At 53.6% G+C, this 15639-nt stretch overlaps 1 protein-coding gene across 8 annotated transcripts in view; it reads left to right on the forward strand.

The window, feature by feature from the left end:
• Nucleotides 1-15639, forward strand: part of NOD2 (nucleotide binding oligomerization domain containing 2) — a 35285-nt gene that overhangs the window by 14878 nt on the left and 4768 nt on the right. For 6 of the 8 annotated variants that reach the window (XM_004744159.3, XM_045076048.1, XM_013052112.2 and 3 more), the window contains 7 exons: nt 852-2667; nt 6547-6630; nt 6860-6943; nt 9204-9287; nt 11251-11334; nt 12060-12143; nt 13887-13970. In XM_004744159.3, the coding sequence (XP_004744216.1) occupies nt 852-2667; nt 6547-6630; nt 6860-6943; nt 9204-9287; nt 11251-11334; nt 12060-12143; nt 13887-13970 (2320 nt within the window). Of the gene's footprint in view, nt 1-851; nt 2668-6546; nt 6631-6859; nt 6944-9203; nt 9288-11250; nt 11335-12059; nt 12144-13886; nt 14016-15639 lie in introns of all 8 variants that reach the window. The other 2 variants (XR_006605573.1, XM_045076049.1) reach the window with 1 other exon arrangement.

Consider the following 15639-nt stretch of genomic DNA (forward strand, 5'->3'; position numbering starts at 1 on the left):
CCTAATTTTGGAGATAAGTATATTGAGAAGGGGAAGGTTAAGTGGCTTGCACAAGGTAATGAGGGAGCCAGCTTTCAAACCCAGGCATATCTGACTTCAGAAACTGGGCTGCCGGGCTCTTATACCTTGTGCTTTTCTTTAGAAAGATGCAGCTGAGGTTGAATGGTGAAGAGGCTTCTCGAAGGCCATCCTAACCAATTCGGCTGGACAGGCATCAGCAGGCAGGTCCTCTGACCCCAGCCTGATGCTCATTCTAATCTACAGCCTTTTAAAAGATTTTAAAAGATTTTTAAAAGATTTTATTTAAAAATAAAGAGAGAGAAAGATCACAAGTAGGCAGAGAGGCAGTGAGGGGAAAGCAGGCCCCCTGCTGAGCAGGGACCCCCCCCCCCACCCAGCCCCGATGTGGAGCTCAATCCCAGGACCCTGAGATTGTGACCTGAGCCAAAGGCAGAGGCTCAACCCACTGAGCCACCCAGGCGCCCCTAATCTACAGCTCTTCCTGATGTCAGTAGTAATAATAATACCACTAGCAAATATCTTTGGAGTACTGGGTTGGATGCTAAATGAAGCACTTGACATGAATTATCTTCATTGCTCCATGTAAACCCTATAAGGTAGGGACCCCCATTTTCCCACTTCAAGCCTGGGGGTGGGTGAGGGGATTCCCAGGCTTAGGAAGGTTATGCAACTGTCATCAAAGCCCATAGCTTGTGATTGCAGAAGCCGGGGCTGGCACACGCCGGCTCTTCTCTCCATGTATAACATCACATGCCCTCGTGCAGCCCTCTCTCTGCCAGAGCCATCCTCCCCACTGTCCTACCTCATCAGCCTCTTCTTTGGTCTTCCAGATGCCGCCTGTAAGAAGTACATGTCCAAGCTGAGGACCACGATATCTGCTCAGTCTCGCTTTCTGAGCACCTACGATGGGGCAGAGAATCTTTGCCTGGAGGAAATATACACAGAGAATGTTCTAGAAATCCGGACAGAGCGGGGCCCGGCCGGACTCCCACAGAAGAGCCCTGTGACGCTGGGCCTGGAGGAGCTCTTCGGCACCCGTGGCCACCTCAATGAAGAGGCAGACACTGTGCTGGTCGTGGGCGAGGCGGGCAGCGGCAAGAGCACGCTGCTACAGCAGATGCAGCTGTTGTGGGCCTCAGGGCGCGACTTCCAGGAATTTCTCTTCGTCTTCCCATTCAGCTGCCGACAGCTGCAGTGTGTGGCCAAGCCGCTGTCTGTGCAGACGCTGCTCTTTGAACACTGCTGTTGGCCTGACCTTGGCCAACAGGAGGTCTTCCAGTTCCTCCTTGACCACCCCAACCGTGTCCTCTTAACTTTCGATGGCTTTGATGAGTTCAAGTTCAGGTTCTCGGATCGTGAGCGCCACTGCTCTCCGACCGACCCCACCTCTGTCGAGAATCTGCTGTTCAACCTTCTGCAGGGTAACTTGCTCAAGAACGCACGCAAGGTGCTGACCAGCCGTCCGGATGCAGTGTCCGCACTGCTCAGGAAGTACCTGCGTTTGGAACTCCACCTCAAGGGCTTCTCGGAAGAGGGCATCGAGCTGTACCTGAGGAAGTGCCACCGTGAGCCGGGGGTGGCCGACCGCCTTGTCCGCCTGCTCAAAGCGACCTCACCCCTGCATGGGTTGTGCCACCTTCCTGTTGTCTCGTGGATGGTGTCCAAATGCCACCAGGAACTGTTGTTGCATGGTGGCGGGTCCCCAAAGACCACCACGGATCTGTACCTGCTGATCCTGCAGCATTTTCTGCTGCATGCCTCCCCACCAGACTCGGTGCCCTGCGGTCTGGCACCCGGCCTGCTTCAAGGCAGGCTCCCCTCCCTCCTGCACCTGGGCCGGCTGGCTGTCTGGGGCCTGGGTACATGCTGCTATGTATTCTCAGACAAGCAGCTCCAGGCAGCACACATCGACAGCGAGGACATTTCTCTTGGCTTCCTGGTGCATGCCAAGAGTGTTGTGCAGGGGGGCACAGCCCCCCTGGAATTCCTGCACATCACCTTCCAGTGTTTTTTTGCAGCCTTGTACCTTGTGCTTAGTGCTGACCTGTCGCCGTCCTTGCTCAGACAACTCTTCAGTTGTCACGGGCCACACAGCTCGCTGCTGGCCCGGCTGCTGCCCCCCATGTGCGTGCCACGCTCAGAGCACCAGGAGGGCAGCACGGCCGCTTTGCTGCAAGAGGCTGAGCCCCACAACCTCCAGATCACAGCAGCCTTCCTGGCAGGGCTGCTGTCCCGGGAGCACCAGGGCCTGCTGGCTGGGAGCCAGGTGTCCGAGAAGGCCCTGCTCCAGCGCCAGGCCTGTGCCCGCAGCTGTCTGTCCCGCAGCCTCCACAAGCACTTCCACTCCATCCCTCCGGCCGTGCCGGGGGAGGCCAAGAGCATGCACGCCATGCCTGGGTTCATCTGGCTTATCCGGAGCCTGTACGAGATGCAGGAGGAACGGCTGGCCCGGGAGGCCGTGCGGGGGCTCAAGGTCGGGCACCTGAAGCTGACGTTTTGCGGCGTGGGCCCCGCAGAGTGTGCTGCCCTGGCGTTTGTGCTGCGGCACCTCCGGCATCCCGTGGCCCTGCAGCTGGACCACAACTCTGTAGGGGATGTTGGTGTGGAGCAGCTGCTGCCTTGCCTCAACGTCTGCAAGGCTCTATAGTGAGTGTTGCTCGGCGGCGCTGGCTAGGTGTGGGGGAGTGCCGGCGCTGAGGTGCATTGTGGGAGCTCCGCACTGAGCCCTGGGGGTCTGGGCCCCACCACCCCTTCTAAGCAACTCCAGCCCAGCCCCTTCCCCAGTCTGGGCCTTAGTTTCGCAGTGATGATGACCCCATGCTTATGGAGTGTCCTGCCTGTCAGGCGCTGTGTTACTCACTTCCTACAATTAATTCCTTTCATCTCGGTGAACACCCTGGGCCGTCTACCCATTATCCTCTGTATGAGGCCCAGAGAAGCAAAGTCCTTGGTCTACCATGACACCGGAGATGGCAGAGCTGGTTTCAACAGATCACATCTTTCCCGTGACAAGTCCTTACTCCCCATAAGCAGCCTGCCCCAGGGATAGATTTTGGGGGCTCCACGAGAACCTTGAAGTGACACGTCCAGTTTTGCGTATTATATGTGAGTTATTAGGAGCCACCCACAATTTAGAGGTGACTGAGACCCCATGAGAGATTTTGAGATCACAATGAGATGTGAATGTCGGGATCCAAGAGCTGGAAGGGGCTGCAGAATGGCACCTGCCTTTTTATCCCTCATGTGGTGTGGCACCCCCGTGAGATGATGCCATCATCTGTACTGCTTCTGGACCCCCGTCTGGAAGTGGGAGGTTCCCCCTTCAGAACATCTGTCTGTTTCAGCCCCCCACAGGGCCTCTCTCCACATCTTGGGGCAGGTGCACACAGAGGGCATGCCCAGGTCTGGCAGCCAGGAGGCAGCAGGCTCCCCCACTTTCCTCCCTGCCTTGAAAGGGCATGTCCTGCTCCCTATTTAAAACCTCTGAGGAAGCAGAAGTGGTTGGTAGCTTAACGTTAAAATCGACTCACAGCCTTCTGGGGTTTTCGGTCTATCCCACATGACGTTAATTTGACCCTAAGTAAGGGAGGGACATACCTCCCCTTGAATATATTAGGATGGCGTACCTTCCCTGAGCCAAAGCAGCCAGGTTTTCTTTTTCTCTGGAGCAAACATAGGCATATCAGTTAGAAACTATGGTGGTCTGTGTTATCCCTAACATAGGGTCCATGCTCTTAAGTTTATAAATATAAGGTAATAATAACACAATATGTAGCATATTTTGTAAGTGAACATGTATATTATAGATGGTATATGTTAAAAATATATCAGGAAGAAATAGTCGACACATTTAAATTGAGTGATTTACAGAAAGTTTAATAAAGGGACTGTTTTCAGAGGCTTGGGCAGCAATTAGGAAGAGCCTAAAGGGATACAGCAAGGTCCTGGGGCCAGTGACTGTGGGGTGGGGGTAGGGATGGAACTGTCACCCTCTGTAGGCCTGGAGAAGGAGGTGTGGAGAAGGAGAAGCAGTGTGGAGAAGGCTCTCTGATAGGAGTAGAGGCTATAGAAAGCTGGGAGAATGGGGCCCTGTCCCTTCTTCCTCTTTCTGCTCATGCCTTGACCACCCAACCTGGAGTTGGGTGACTGCTGCTGTCATCCGTGGGCATCATCAGCTCCTCAGGACCGAGAGCCAGGTAGAGAGGGAAAGTGGACCTGGCCAGGCAAATGAAGATGATTCTGTTTCCCCAGAAAGGAGGAATCCCCATATTTTCACTCAAGAAGTCTGAGGCCTGTCTGTGGGAGTCATTTTCCTGACAAAATATGAACATTTTTTGGGATGGTGGAACTGTCGTTCTCAAAGGGGTCCTCAAACCCCAAGAGGTCAGGAACCACTGGCCTGGTTGATCCTTATAGACCCAGTCCACCCATAGAATGAGTGGATCCCCTCTTTTCTCAGTTAAGGAAAGCCCATGTCCCTCCTGGGATGTGTCAAAGGGCTGAGGGGAAGCTCAAGGTCTATCTATTTTCAGAGGAAGGTGAGGAAGGTCTGGTTCCAGTGCTCAGCCTATAGGTGCAGAGGAGCTTCTGGAAATGCAGATTCTACGACCTGTCCCCAGTGATTCTCATTCTGTGGGTCTAGGGTGGTCTGTAGGAACCAGCTTGATTTTCCATGAACCATAAAAGACCTTGACCAAGTTCTACTGCTCTTTACTCTCTGTACCGAAACTGCCAGCGTGCGTGGGAGGGGAAAGGATGAGAAGGTTGCTGCTTGGGCCTTTCCTGTGTGTGTGTGTGTGTGTGTGTGTGCACGCGTGTGTGCAGAGAGAGACAGACAGAGACAGAGGCTAGTGGACGGGGGTGGGTAGGTTCCTCTCCCCCATAGCCACACTGTCTCTCTCCCACTGGAAATGTTTCCATGCCAACAGAAACGCTCAGCCTCCAGGAAACGTGTCTACAAAGTGTCCCCATCTAGGTTTCTTTCGACCCTGGCTCTGACTCCCGGCTGCGGGCTTTCACGGTTTTTTTGGCTGTGACCCACCGTGAAGGAGAAGGTATAAGCAGGCACACAGCCATCTAAAAGTGAAACAAAAACTTCACAAAATGGCTTTCCTGTGTAAACCCGGATACATTTCTGCCCTCTTCTGTTCTTTTTCCCTTTTAATAAAAATGCTGCTAGACCTTCAGAGTTGATTTTATGACCCACCAACGGGTCATGACCTGCAGCCTGAAAATCAGGACTCTAGAAGCCCATATAGAAGGCATGAGGGGGAGAGAAACACGTGATGTTGTGCTCCGGGGTGGGCTTTGGGACAAGACTTACGGAGCCCTGATGCTTTAGGCGCTGAGTGACCTTTGCGTGGTCACTCCCCTTGTCTGTGCCTCAGTTTCCTTCCCCTGAATAGACATCATAATAGTACCTACACAGCGAGCTTTCCTGAGGATTAAATACCTTTACTTTTGGGAAGTGCTTAGGTGAGCGCCCACGCATCGGGTGCTGTATGCACATGAGTTGTCCTGGTTATAGGGAAGCTTCTACCCGTTGTGGGTGCTCCCAGGACTTTACATGCACTGTCTCTTTAAATCTGACCTCCACATCCAGGTGGGGCTGGGAATGCCATCCTCCCTTTTAATTTTTTTTTTTTTAAAGATTTTATTTATTTATTCGACAGACAGAGATCACAAGTAGGCAGAGAGAGAGAGGAGTAAGCAGGCTCCCTGCTGAGCAGAGAGCCCGATGCGGGGCTCGATCCCAGGACCCCGGGATCATGACCTGAGCTGAAGGCAGAGGCTTTAACCCACTGAGCCACCCAGGTGCCATCCTATCCCTTTTACAGAGGAAGGGAACAGCAAATAGCCCGGAAATGGCTGCTAAGGATCCGAATTTCCACTGACAGATCCCAGAGCCCAGGTCCTTAACCTTTACGTTAGGGTCTCCGGGATCTGCCTGAAGATGGGGATCATGGGCACAGCTGTTACCATACACAGGTCCTGGGGCCCCACCGTCACCCCCACCCAGGGGAGGGGTCTGAAAGTCTGCATTCTAGAGATGCTTTCTGAAGATCTGGTGATCAAGCGAGTTTGGGGGTGGGTACTGTCCTCCAGTACCCTTCTCGGGGTAGGCGCTGGCTAGCTCCCACCACACCCCACCCACCTTGGAAACTTCTGGAACCTTCCTTTCATGAGGCCACTATGGAGATCATTTCTGTGTTACAGAGCTGAAAACAGTGCCTCAGGCAAGGCCAGTGACCACTTCCTCCAGGGTCCCAGTGTTCTTTAACAGGAGCTATGGGTGCCCAGCTTGCTGCGCCGTCCCCCACCCAGGGCCTGACGTCGGCACCCTGATCAGGGATGGGGCTTTTCCCAGTTCTGGGGTGCTCAGGGCTTGCGGTGTTTCCCAGAAACTGGCCAGACACCAGCATTTTTGGGCCTGAGTGAAAATCTCTGGGGGGGAGGGGTTCTTGCTTCTTTGATTTTTCCTCATCCGCTCCCTTTTCAGATTTATTTATTTTGTCTTTTCTTCAGCTTGCGGGATAACAACATCTCAGACCGAGGCGTCTGCAAGCTCGTGGAGCGAGCCCTGCACTGCGAGCAGCTGCAGAAGTTAGCGTAAGTCGGGCTTGGGCTGGGGACATCGGTCGGGGCCTTGTGCCCGCAGCCACGCTTTAGGTTATGCCACAGCGACAGTGGCTGTGAGCTATGAGCTGTGGCCGGGGGTGTCCGCCTGGTCAGAGGGTGCGGGCGGCTCCTGTGCAGAGGGAAACGGCCACCCTGGGCTTGGGTGGTCACTGACCACTGTGTTTTGTCACCACGGCTCCTCTTTTTCGGAACCTTCCAGACTCTTTAACAACAAACTGACCGATGGCTGTGCACCCTCCATGGCCAGGCTCCTCTCGTGCAAGCGGAACTTCCTGGCGTTAAGGTGAGCCTGGGCCTTTCCTAGTCCCTGGAAACTGCCTTTCTTCTGCCCAGCTGAGCCCACTTGTTCTGGTCTTGGCCCTGGCTTGGCCTCTGCTGGGCTGGCGATCTCCCGGCTGCAGACAGGGCCAGTGTGCCCTCGGAGCAGAGTTTTGCCAATGCTCTGACCTCCCCAGCAAATTCCAGACTGGCTCTGCTGAGGGCTTCCTGACCTTTGACCTTTAGCCCCCCGGGGTTGAAGAGGGTTCCTTCCCTGTGTCCAAGAGTGTGATGAGCTCTCTGGGGTTACAGAGCTGTGGGCAGAGGCGTGCGCAAGTCCTCTGTCATCATGGTGGTGGCAGCCAGTCATCGAAAAGCTCTCAGAAGGTCCTGTCAGCGCTTGGTGGGTGCCGGCTTTGTACTCCAGTCCCTGACGTCTGCATTTCTGCTGCTCTTGGTCCTCCTGGCTGGCTAACTGGAGTCTCTCTCCCGAGACCATGAAATCTCCTCTCCTGCTGGCCGCTGGCTTGACCTGGCTTTGCTTTCTCTCTCTTTCTCTGGGAATGCCTTGCCTCCTGGACTTATGCGGCCGTGAAGGCAGGCAAAGCCAAGAATTGCTTTTATCCGTTCTTTCTACGGCCTGGGCTGGGTGTGGGGAATGGGAACTGCCATTATAAAATTGCTAACTGTGGAGTTCATGCTCAGGCCGGGCTACAGAGGCCAAGCCCAGAGGGGCCTTTCTGTATAAAGGATTCTCTTCTGCCACCACTACCTGCTCCCGGAGACTTAGAATCCAGAGACCTGCTGTGGCCAGAGGCCAGGGAGGGCTGTGGGGTAGCGGGAAGGTGTTACATGCAAACTTGATGCCTGGGTTCTGGGCTGGAATAGCAGGAAAGTGGAGAGCATGGGGCTCTGGAATGAGACCAACCGAGGTCTGGGTCCAGGGTCCCTGAAATTCGAATCCTCATTTGCTGTATGACCTTGGGTCTGCCCAGTGTCTCTGTGACTGTTTCCCCTTCTGTAAAATGTGGATAATAATGACAGCCTCCTCATAGGTTGTTACAATGATGAAATAAGTTAACATATGTAGAAAGCTGACAGAATAGAGTCAATACTTCAAGTAGTGAGCTCAGTGGTTAAAAGATGGAGTATCATCACGAAAGTTCTCCGTATGTATGTCCATCGGGAGATCAGGCCTCTGAGGAGGGATTAGATGTGCCAGAAATTTGTCTGGGAAAATGCCAATGAGGAGCAGCAGGGGAGGGTGCTGGGGGAGGCTGGGAGAGTCAGCAGACCACAGGGCAGGTCTGGCCCTGAGTGAGGGGGAGAGGGAGGGAAAGAGGGCTGGGAGGAAGTGTCCTGGCTTTCCGTGCAGTTCTAAGAGCAAAGATGGCGGCGGCCAGTCCTCCCGCCGAGTTTGCCCAATGGGTCTCAGGTCTCCCGGTCACTGGCTGGGAGCCACCTGTGGGAAGCGGGCCTTGGTACAGAGGCGACCTTGGGTTTCCCAGCCCAGCAGCAGGGCCCTTAGTTACAGGGCCTGTGGTCAGAGGTGTGAGAGGCTACCACGCTCCTTCTCGAAGGGGGTGATGCTGCCTTCCCTACGGCACTGTGAGCTACAGTGGCTTCATAGGTCTGAAAGTTCTCTTGAAAGAGGAAAGTGTCTTATTAATTCCAGGAAGCCTGGGCTTGTGAGCAAGAGTTCTGGGGCCCTCGCTGAAACTCTCAGAGTCATCTAGATGTGGCTGAAGCCTCCCCCCTCCAGCCCCTGCTCAGTGGGTTCCCCTTCCCTCTCCCAGCGGCCTGGGCCTACCCTCTTTCCAGAACAGGTGAATTCTCCCACCAGCTGCAGTGAACCCAGGAAAGCTGAGGGAACACAGAGTCTAGCCCCAGCCTGTGGCTGACACGGGAAGAAAAGGTGTGACAGTGAGTCACCCTCCCTCCCCTGGGGAAACCACCTCTGAGGACACCTGCCTATTGTGCCTCCTGCCTGTACCTGTCACACTGCTTTGCAAAACGGGTTTCCCCCATTTCTTTCCCTTTGCAGCTGGGAACTGAAGTAGCAGGAACCATTACTAAGTTCCCCCAAACGGGAATAGGAAAGCACAGACACTCCCTGTTGGGCGGGCAGGAGCGAGAGGACAGGATCCTACGTCCTATAGGGAGGTCCTCAAAGCTTTTCTCCATGTTCTATGTCTGGGACACACTTGCCCCACCAGCTCCTGGCTTTCTGGGCACTCACATCCCCCTGTCCCACACTCTCTTAGCCTCCCTGCCTTTTCTTCCAGGCTGGGGAATAACCACATCACTGCCACGGGAGCCCAGGTGCTGGCCGAGGGGCTCAGAGCCAATGCCTCCTTGGAGTTCTTGGGGTAGGTCGGATTCTGGGTCAGAGGGACCTGCGTTGGGGTTGGGGTGGAGGGGTTGGGGGACTTAGAGGTAGGTGACACGTTTCAGCCAGAAGGCCCCAGAGGCGGTGGGAGAGAGTGGGTGGCCCTTGGCTGCTTTGGTGTTTGTCTTTCACTCAATAAACAGGAAGTTCAGGATGTCAGGTGGTGGCGGTGGTGGGGGTTGGTGGTGGTGGTGAGCAGTGCCCATGAGCCGGTGGGCCTCGCTGGGGCCAGGGCCGTGGTTCTCATTTTCATGTGTCCACCAGAACCCCTTGGGAGCCTCCGAAGAATGCCATTGCCTGGGTCCCTCCCTAGACTGATTAAATGAAATGCCGAGGTGTGGGGCTTAAGAATCGGTCATTTATAAAAAAGCTCCACAGAGGCTATGCAGTCAGAGATGAGAAGCAGGGAAAGTGATGGAGGTGGACGGGGCTGGAGACTGGCCCCAGCGTGGGAGGGGGGCTTCGCCAGGTCCTTCAGAGCAGGCATTGCCATGGGGCCGGGTCAGGGCTGCCCAGGGAGGGCAGACTAGTCAGATGCGGGCTGGGAGGGCTGTCCCACAGAACACGGGTCCCCAAGAGAGTGTTGCTGGGGTGGCGGTGGTCGGCGGGGAGGTGGTTTCCTTTGGTTGCCAGGCAGAGTGACCACCTCCCCCTAGGATGGCATCCACGCAGCACCCCCCTCCTGTCCCGCCTCCTCTGGCATGAGCTAGGGGTTTGTTGGATAAGAAATGGGAGTTTGAGGACCCAAGGCTCTGAGAGACGAAACCCTTAGGGCCCAACCCATTTCATAGGCAGGCAAGCTGCCCACAAGCTCGAGAGATCAGCTCCTTTCCAAGCTGCATGCTGAGCCACACGGAGTCCAGCACAAAGGCAGCCCCAGCCCTACGAAGCTCTCTGGGCTTGGGGTCACAACTAGTGGATTGGAGGGAGGGGTACATTCTCTTTCAACAGGTGTTTCTTAAGGCACCTGGTCTGGACCGGGCACTGTGCTCAAACCTCCGGATGCTGTCCTCTGATGCGAACTGTTCTCAATATTGGTTTTTTTCTTCTTGCTTAACGATAATCTTTCATACCCTAATGACCTCATTTTTGAAAGACAAGCTGCTTAGTATTCCCCGGGCTGGATGGCTATAATCTATTTAACTGGGGCTCCTGTTGAGACACACTGAGGTTGTTCCAGGGTTTTTTTTTTTTTTTTTTTTTTTTTTTTTTTTTTTTTTTTTGCTGTTACAGGGTTTTCTGCAATCTCCCTGGGGCACAGAGCCGTGTTGGTCCATAGCCAGGGCTCAGGAAATATCTACCCGATGAATGAAATTGCAATGAACCTCTTAGTTTGGCCAGCTTTGCTCCCATGTGCCCAGCCAGGTCTGGGCTCACTTTCCGTGTGTAAAACAGCCAGGTCGCAAGGTCTGAGCTGGGCACCACCTTTTGAAAAGGGACACATCCATCCCAACCCAGGGGGTCTGAGGGGGGACGACCGTGGAAGTGAAGGAGTTTGGCACCATTTAGGAATGGGGAACGCTAGGGAGGAGCAGAGAGAGAGCTGGTGTGTGGGAAAAGAGAGGCTTGTTTTGGGGGGTCCCGGAAGGAGTAGCAGTCACTGGGAAGCTGCTTTGGCCTAAAGCTCAGGAAAAATATCACAACCCTTAAGTTGTCACTGAGAGGGAGTTCCCTGTCCCTGAGGGCATGTGCTACAGTTGTATAAATCTGACGGCTTGTAAATCTGGCTGAAAAACGTTTAAATGTAGTTTGGCCCTCCTTCCAAAAATGTGGATGTGGGTCCACTGTGCTGGGACCTAGAAGCCCCACTGAGATTCTTCTGGAATTGGGTGGTCCTAGCGCCCCCGGCCGGGAATGTAGAGGGGAAGGGCTCCCCTCATACGGGTCTAGAACACATAGCAGTTACTCACGGACTGACTGACAGAATCTGTTGCCCTTTTTAGGTTGTGGGGCAACAAGGTGGGTGACGAGGGGGCCCAGGCCTTGGCTGAAGCCTTGGGGGATCACCAGAGCTTGAGGTGGCTCAGGTAAGCTTCGGGATCTGCATGGCTGTGGGGAGCCAGCATGAGGAGGGAGGAGGAACCTGGGCCAGATTTAAAAATCCTTCATTTGCTTCAACTTTATTTTCACCCCTCCCCCCACCCTAAGAAGAAAAGACCCTTAGATTTGGAATCAGGACAGTTGAGTCTTTCTGGGTGACTTTGGAGTGTCCCATCTCCTCTCAAGGGTCTTGATTCTCAAGGGCAACTAGGTGGCTCAGTCAGTGAAGCATCTGGCCCTTGATTTTGGCTCAGGTCGTGGTCTCAGGGTTGGGAGATGGAGGCCCATGTCCAGCTCTCCACTGAGCATGGAGCCTGCTTAAGAATCTCTCTCTTTCCCTCTCCCTCTCCCCCTCCCCATTCTCTCTCTCCTTCTCTCTATGTCTCTCGCTAAAAAATTTAAAAAAAATTATAGAATGGGTCTTGATTCCTTATCTATAAGTTGAAGATTTGGGGCTGCCTCAGATGTATTTTATCTCAAGAACAAACTCCCGTCCATTCTTAGTGGCTGCCCAGGACATCCTGTCGGGAAGGAGTCTAAGGCTGCTTCCTGGGCTTCACGAAGGAGAGCATGGTAATCAATCAGTCACGTCCAAGGTGAAACGGACTAGGGAGTAGGGCCATACATGTTGTGCCTTTTGCCCTTCTTGGCTAAGCTTATCTCTGCGGTCCCTCCCCGCCTTGACATGTTTTCGATCCTTGATTTCGTTCAGCCTAGTGGGCAACAACATTGGCAGCACGGGGGCTCAAGCCTTGGCGTTAATGTTGGAAAAGAACGTGGCGCTGGAAGAACTCTGGTGAGTTGGGGGGGATCCCCTGCTTTGGGGAGGCAGTTAACAGCCTTACTTTATTCCTGGGTCTCCTCCATGGAAATGGAAAAAACAGGATAATGGAGCAGTTGGGGTTTTGGGCTTGTCTTTCTCTCTGTCCCGGGTGGCATGAAGCATATGGGTTTGTGTCCTTCCTCCATGTGGCATAATGGTGGGGAGCAGAGACTCTGGAATCCAGCCGGCTGAGCTTCCAGGCCCGCTGTGATCTTCCACAAGTCATCGAACAATCCCTGCATCCCAGGTTTCTTACCAAATGGATCTGGGGACACAGTAAAATGAGGGGATGACTGCTTTGAATGGTAAAGCACATGTTATTGTATGCAAGATGTTTTTATTTCTTTTTTTCATTTTTAAAGATTTTATTTATTTATTTGATGGAGAGAGAGGATACACAAGCGGAGGGAGAAGGAGAAGCAAGCTAAAGATTTATTTGATAGACAGAGATTACAAGTAGGCAGAGAGAGGGGGAAGCAGGCTGTCTGCTGAGCAGAGAGCCCTATGCGGGACTTGATCCCAGGATGCTGGGATCATGACCTGGGCTGAAGGTAGAGGCTTTAACTCACTGAGCCACCCAGGCACCCTGTTTTTCTAAGGCGAGTATCTAAGAACACTGGAAAGTAGAGTGAGGGTCACCTTGGAAGGTGGAGTGGGGTTTGGAGCAAGTTAAAAGGTGAACTGTACATTGCTGACCCGAAACTGATTCTAGGTTTCCTGTCCTTTAGATGCCACTAGTCTGGTCTTCCTAGGACGTGTTCTGGGCAGTCCCTGATTATATCAGGGAGATCAAATAAATGCTGCTTTCTCCAGGAAGTGGAAGGGCATTGAAACCTCTGATCATTGTCACAAAATGGATATTTTAGTGGCCTTGGCTATCAGCAGGGCTCCATAGCTCTGCTGACGTCCCATTGGTTATATCCTGATTGACTGTACCCTTTGGAAATTCTCATTAGAGGCAGGTCTCACCCTTGGGTGTATCAGTTATGATGACATGGCTGGGCTGCAGGGCAGGAAAAACTCCATGTCCAGGGGCTCAAACCAGTAAAGGATTTATCATCTTCACGTTGGACCAGTCTGGAGGCAGGGGGCGTGGAGCTGGTGTAATGGCTCCAGCAGGCCAGCAGGGGCCTGAAAATGCTGTCTCTCTGTCCCTTCACATCCTCAACCTATGGCTTCAAGGTTGAGTGCCTCATGGTCACCAGACGACTTCTGATACCTGCAGCACTATTTCTGTGTCCCCAGATTCAGTCTGTATATCCAGGAAGGGCAGGAGGCACAGGCAACCGAGGTTTCTGTCCTGGAAAGATGACTTCCAGAAGCCCCATCACCAGCACTTGGCCATGTGGACATCACTGGCCAACACAGCCATCGTGGAGAGTGGGAAATGCAGCTTTTTTTGTTTGTTTGTTTGTTTTTGAATCAAGCACAGGGCTGCCCAAATAGAATAAGGCTTCCATGAATAAGAAACGGAAAATGGCTATTAGGTCACTGGGACATGAGGAAGCCTGGGGTGAATTCTCTCCCAGAGGCACCCCCAGAATGAAAACCTTCACCCCCCAGCTCTCCCTGTTCTCACTTTTTCTGTAAGTGTAGATTTTTTAGAAGTCGGCTTTTCTAACTGGGGGAGGGGGGAAGCAGATTAATCCTTAATGACATCCTCTTCCCTAATAAACGTTACCGTATCAACCAGGTTTTCTCTCTTGCTCTTGCCAGCCTGGAGGAGAACCGTCTCCAGGATGAAGGTGTGTGTTCTCTTGCTGAAGGACTTGAGAAGAATTCAAGTTTGAAAATTCTGAAGTAAGGACCCTGTGAGCAAGAGCTGGAATGACAATGACTGACCTGGTAGGGGGGCTGGGGGTGGGTGAGTAATCTGGGCAGTTTCCCACCCGGCTAACTCAGGGATCCCCCAGACACAGAGTTGTTTACTGGGGAGGTGGTCCCAGCTCACGATGCTGAGAGGTCAGTGACCTGACATAGGGGAGGACATGGACTGAGGAACAAGGGTGTCATCAGGCAGTTATGACCCTGCTTATCACCGAGGGCAGCGGGAGCTCAGACCTGCTGGGGAGCTCCAGAAACCCCTCCCGAACTGAGGAGTGAGGCAGCTGGGATATTTATCCATCAACTGCCTGTCCTGCGTCCGTGTGCTTGTGGGAATATGAATTTTCTAGGGCTTCTGGTTTGCCCTGCACATGGCCGAGTACACGCTGGGGGTCTGTTAGAAAGTCCTTTGGCAGAGTGTGGAGGTTTTCCCAGCAAGCAGCCCTTGGAGTTAGAGGGGAAAGCTGAGGGCATATGGATGGGTTGCCGATGGCATCCGCTATGGGGTTTACAGGACTTGCCTGCCCCCTCTCTGGGGGCAGGGGTCATCTCTAGCTCAGGCTGATGTCTTCTTCCATCATTGCCAGTGGTTTCTCTTGTGCTGTGCAAGCAGGCACGCTTGCCTTTATTCATGGGTGCGTTCATTTATTTCTTTGTTGTGCATCCATGCCTACATTCATCCATTTATGTACTCTTGCAAGAAATATTTCCGGAACACTAACTGTGCCAGGCACTGTTGGAGGCCCCGAGGATAGAGTGGTGGAAAGAAAAGAGCAGGCTTCAGCCCCCTTAGCTCTTCGGTTCTAGTGGGAGAGGCAGATAATGAACAAGTAAGCAGATACACAAGAAGATGTATAAGGGCTCTAAAGAGAATTCAAGGGAAAGATGTGTCTGGGAGTATCTGGAGGGCCAGGGTTGCAGCTGCCTGGGCAAGGCCTCTCTGGGAAGGTGGCATTGGAGTTGAAACCTGAATAACCTAGAAACATTATTGTTCTTGTAATGCTGAGGTCTCAGGAATGTGCACCCCAGGTGGCCCAAACAGCAAGTGCAAAGGCCCTGAGGCAGAAAAAAGCTTTGTGGTTTTGGGAAGGGCAGGCAGGACCTACATGGTTGGAGGGGAGAGTGGAGGGAGAAGGGGCAGGGTGGGTGGGGCACATAGGCCTCAGAGCCATGGGAAGGATCTGGGGCTTTATTCTAGGGGCATTGAGAAGCCTTGGGAGGATTTTAATCTGGGCAGTGACATGATCTGATTTACATCACAACGAGATCATACTTGCTGCTTTGTGTAGAACAGATGGGAGAGGGGTAAGATGGAAGTGGGGAGACAAGGCAGGAGCTCCTGCTGTCTTCCAGGCGGCAGATGAAGGAAACTTGGATCAGGCTGGTGGTGGTGGGGAAGGCTGGTGAAGGTGGGTAGGCTCTGGTTGAAGGTCCTGCGGAGGGTCCAGGAGCCACCAGCTGGAGGGCGGCAGCGTTGGCCAGAAGCGGTGGCCACCCCTAGCGGTGGGCTCGGCGGGGCCTCCCCCCACCCCCCACCCCCAGGAAAGGGACAAAGGATGGGAGGAGGAGCCCAGCTAGGGGTCATCACCGGCTGGTGCATGGGCTTCTCGAGGATGGAGCTGTGCCTGCTAGGCACCAATGGTCT

The sequence above is a fragment of the Mustela putorius genome, unplaced genomic scaffold (assembly GCF_011764305.1).
Source record: "Mustela putorius furo isolate JIRA1106 unplaced genomic scaffold, ASM1176430v1.1 tig00000174_pilon_pilon_pilon, whole genome shotgun sequence".
NCBI lineage: Eukaryota > Metazoa > Chordata > Mammalia > Carnivora > Mustelidae > Mustela > Mustela putorius.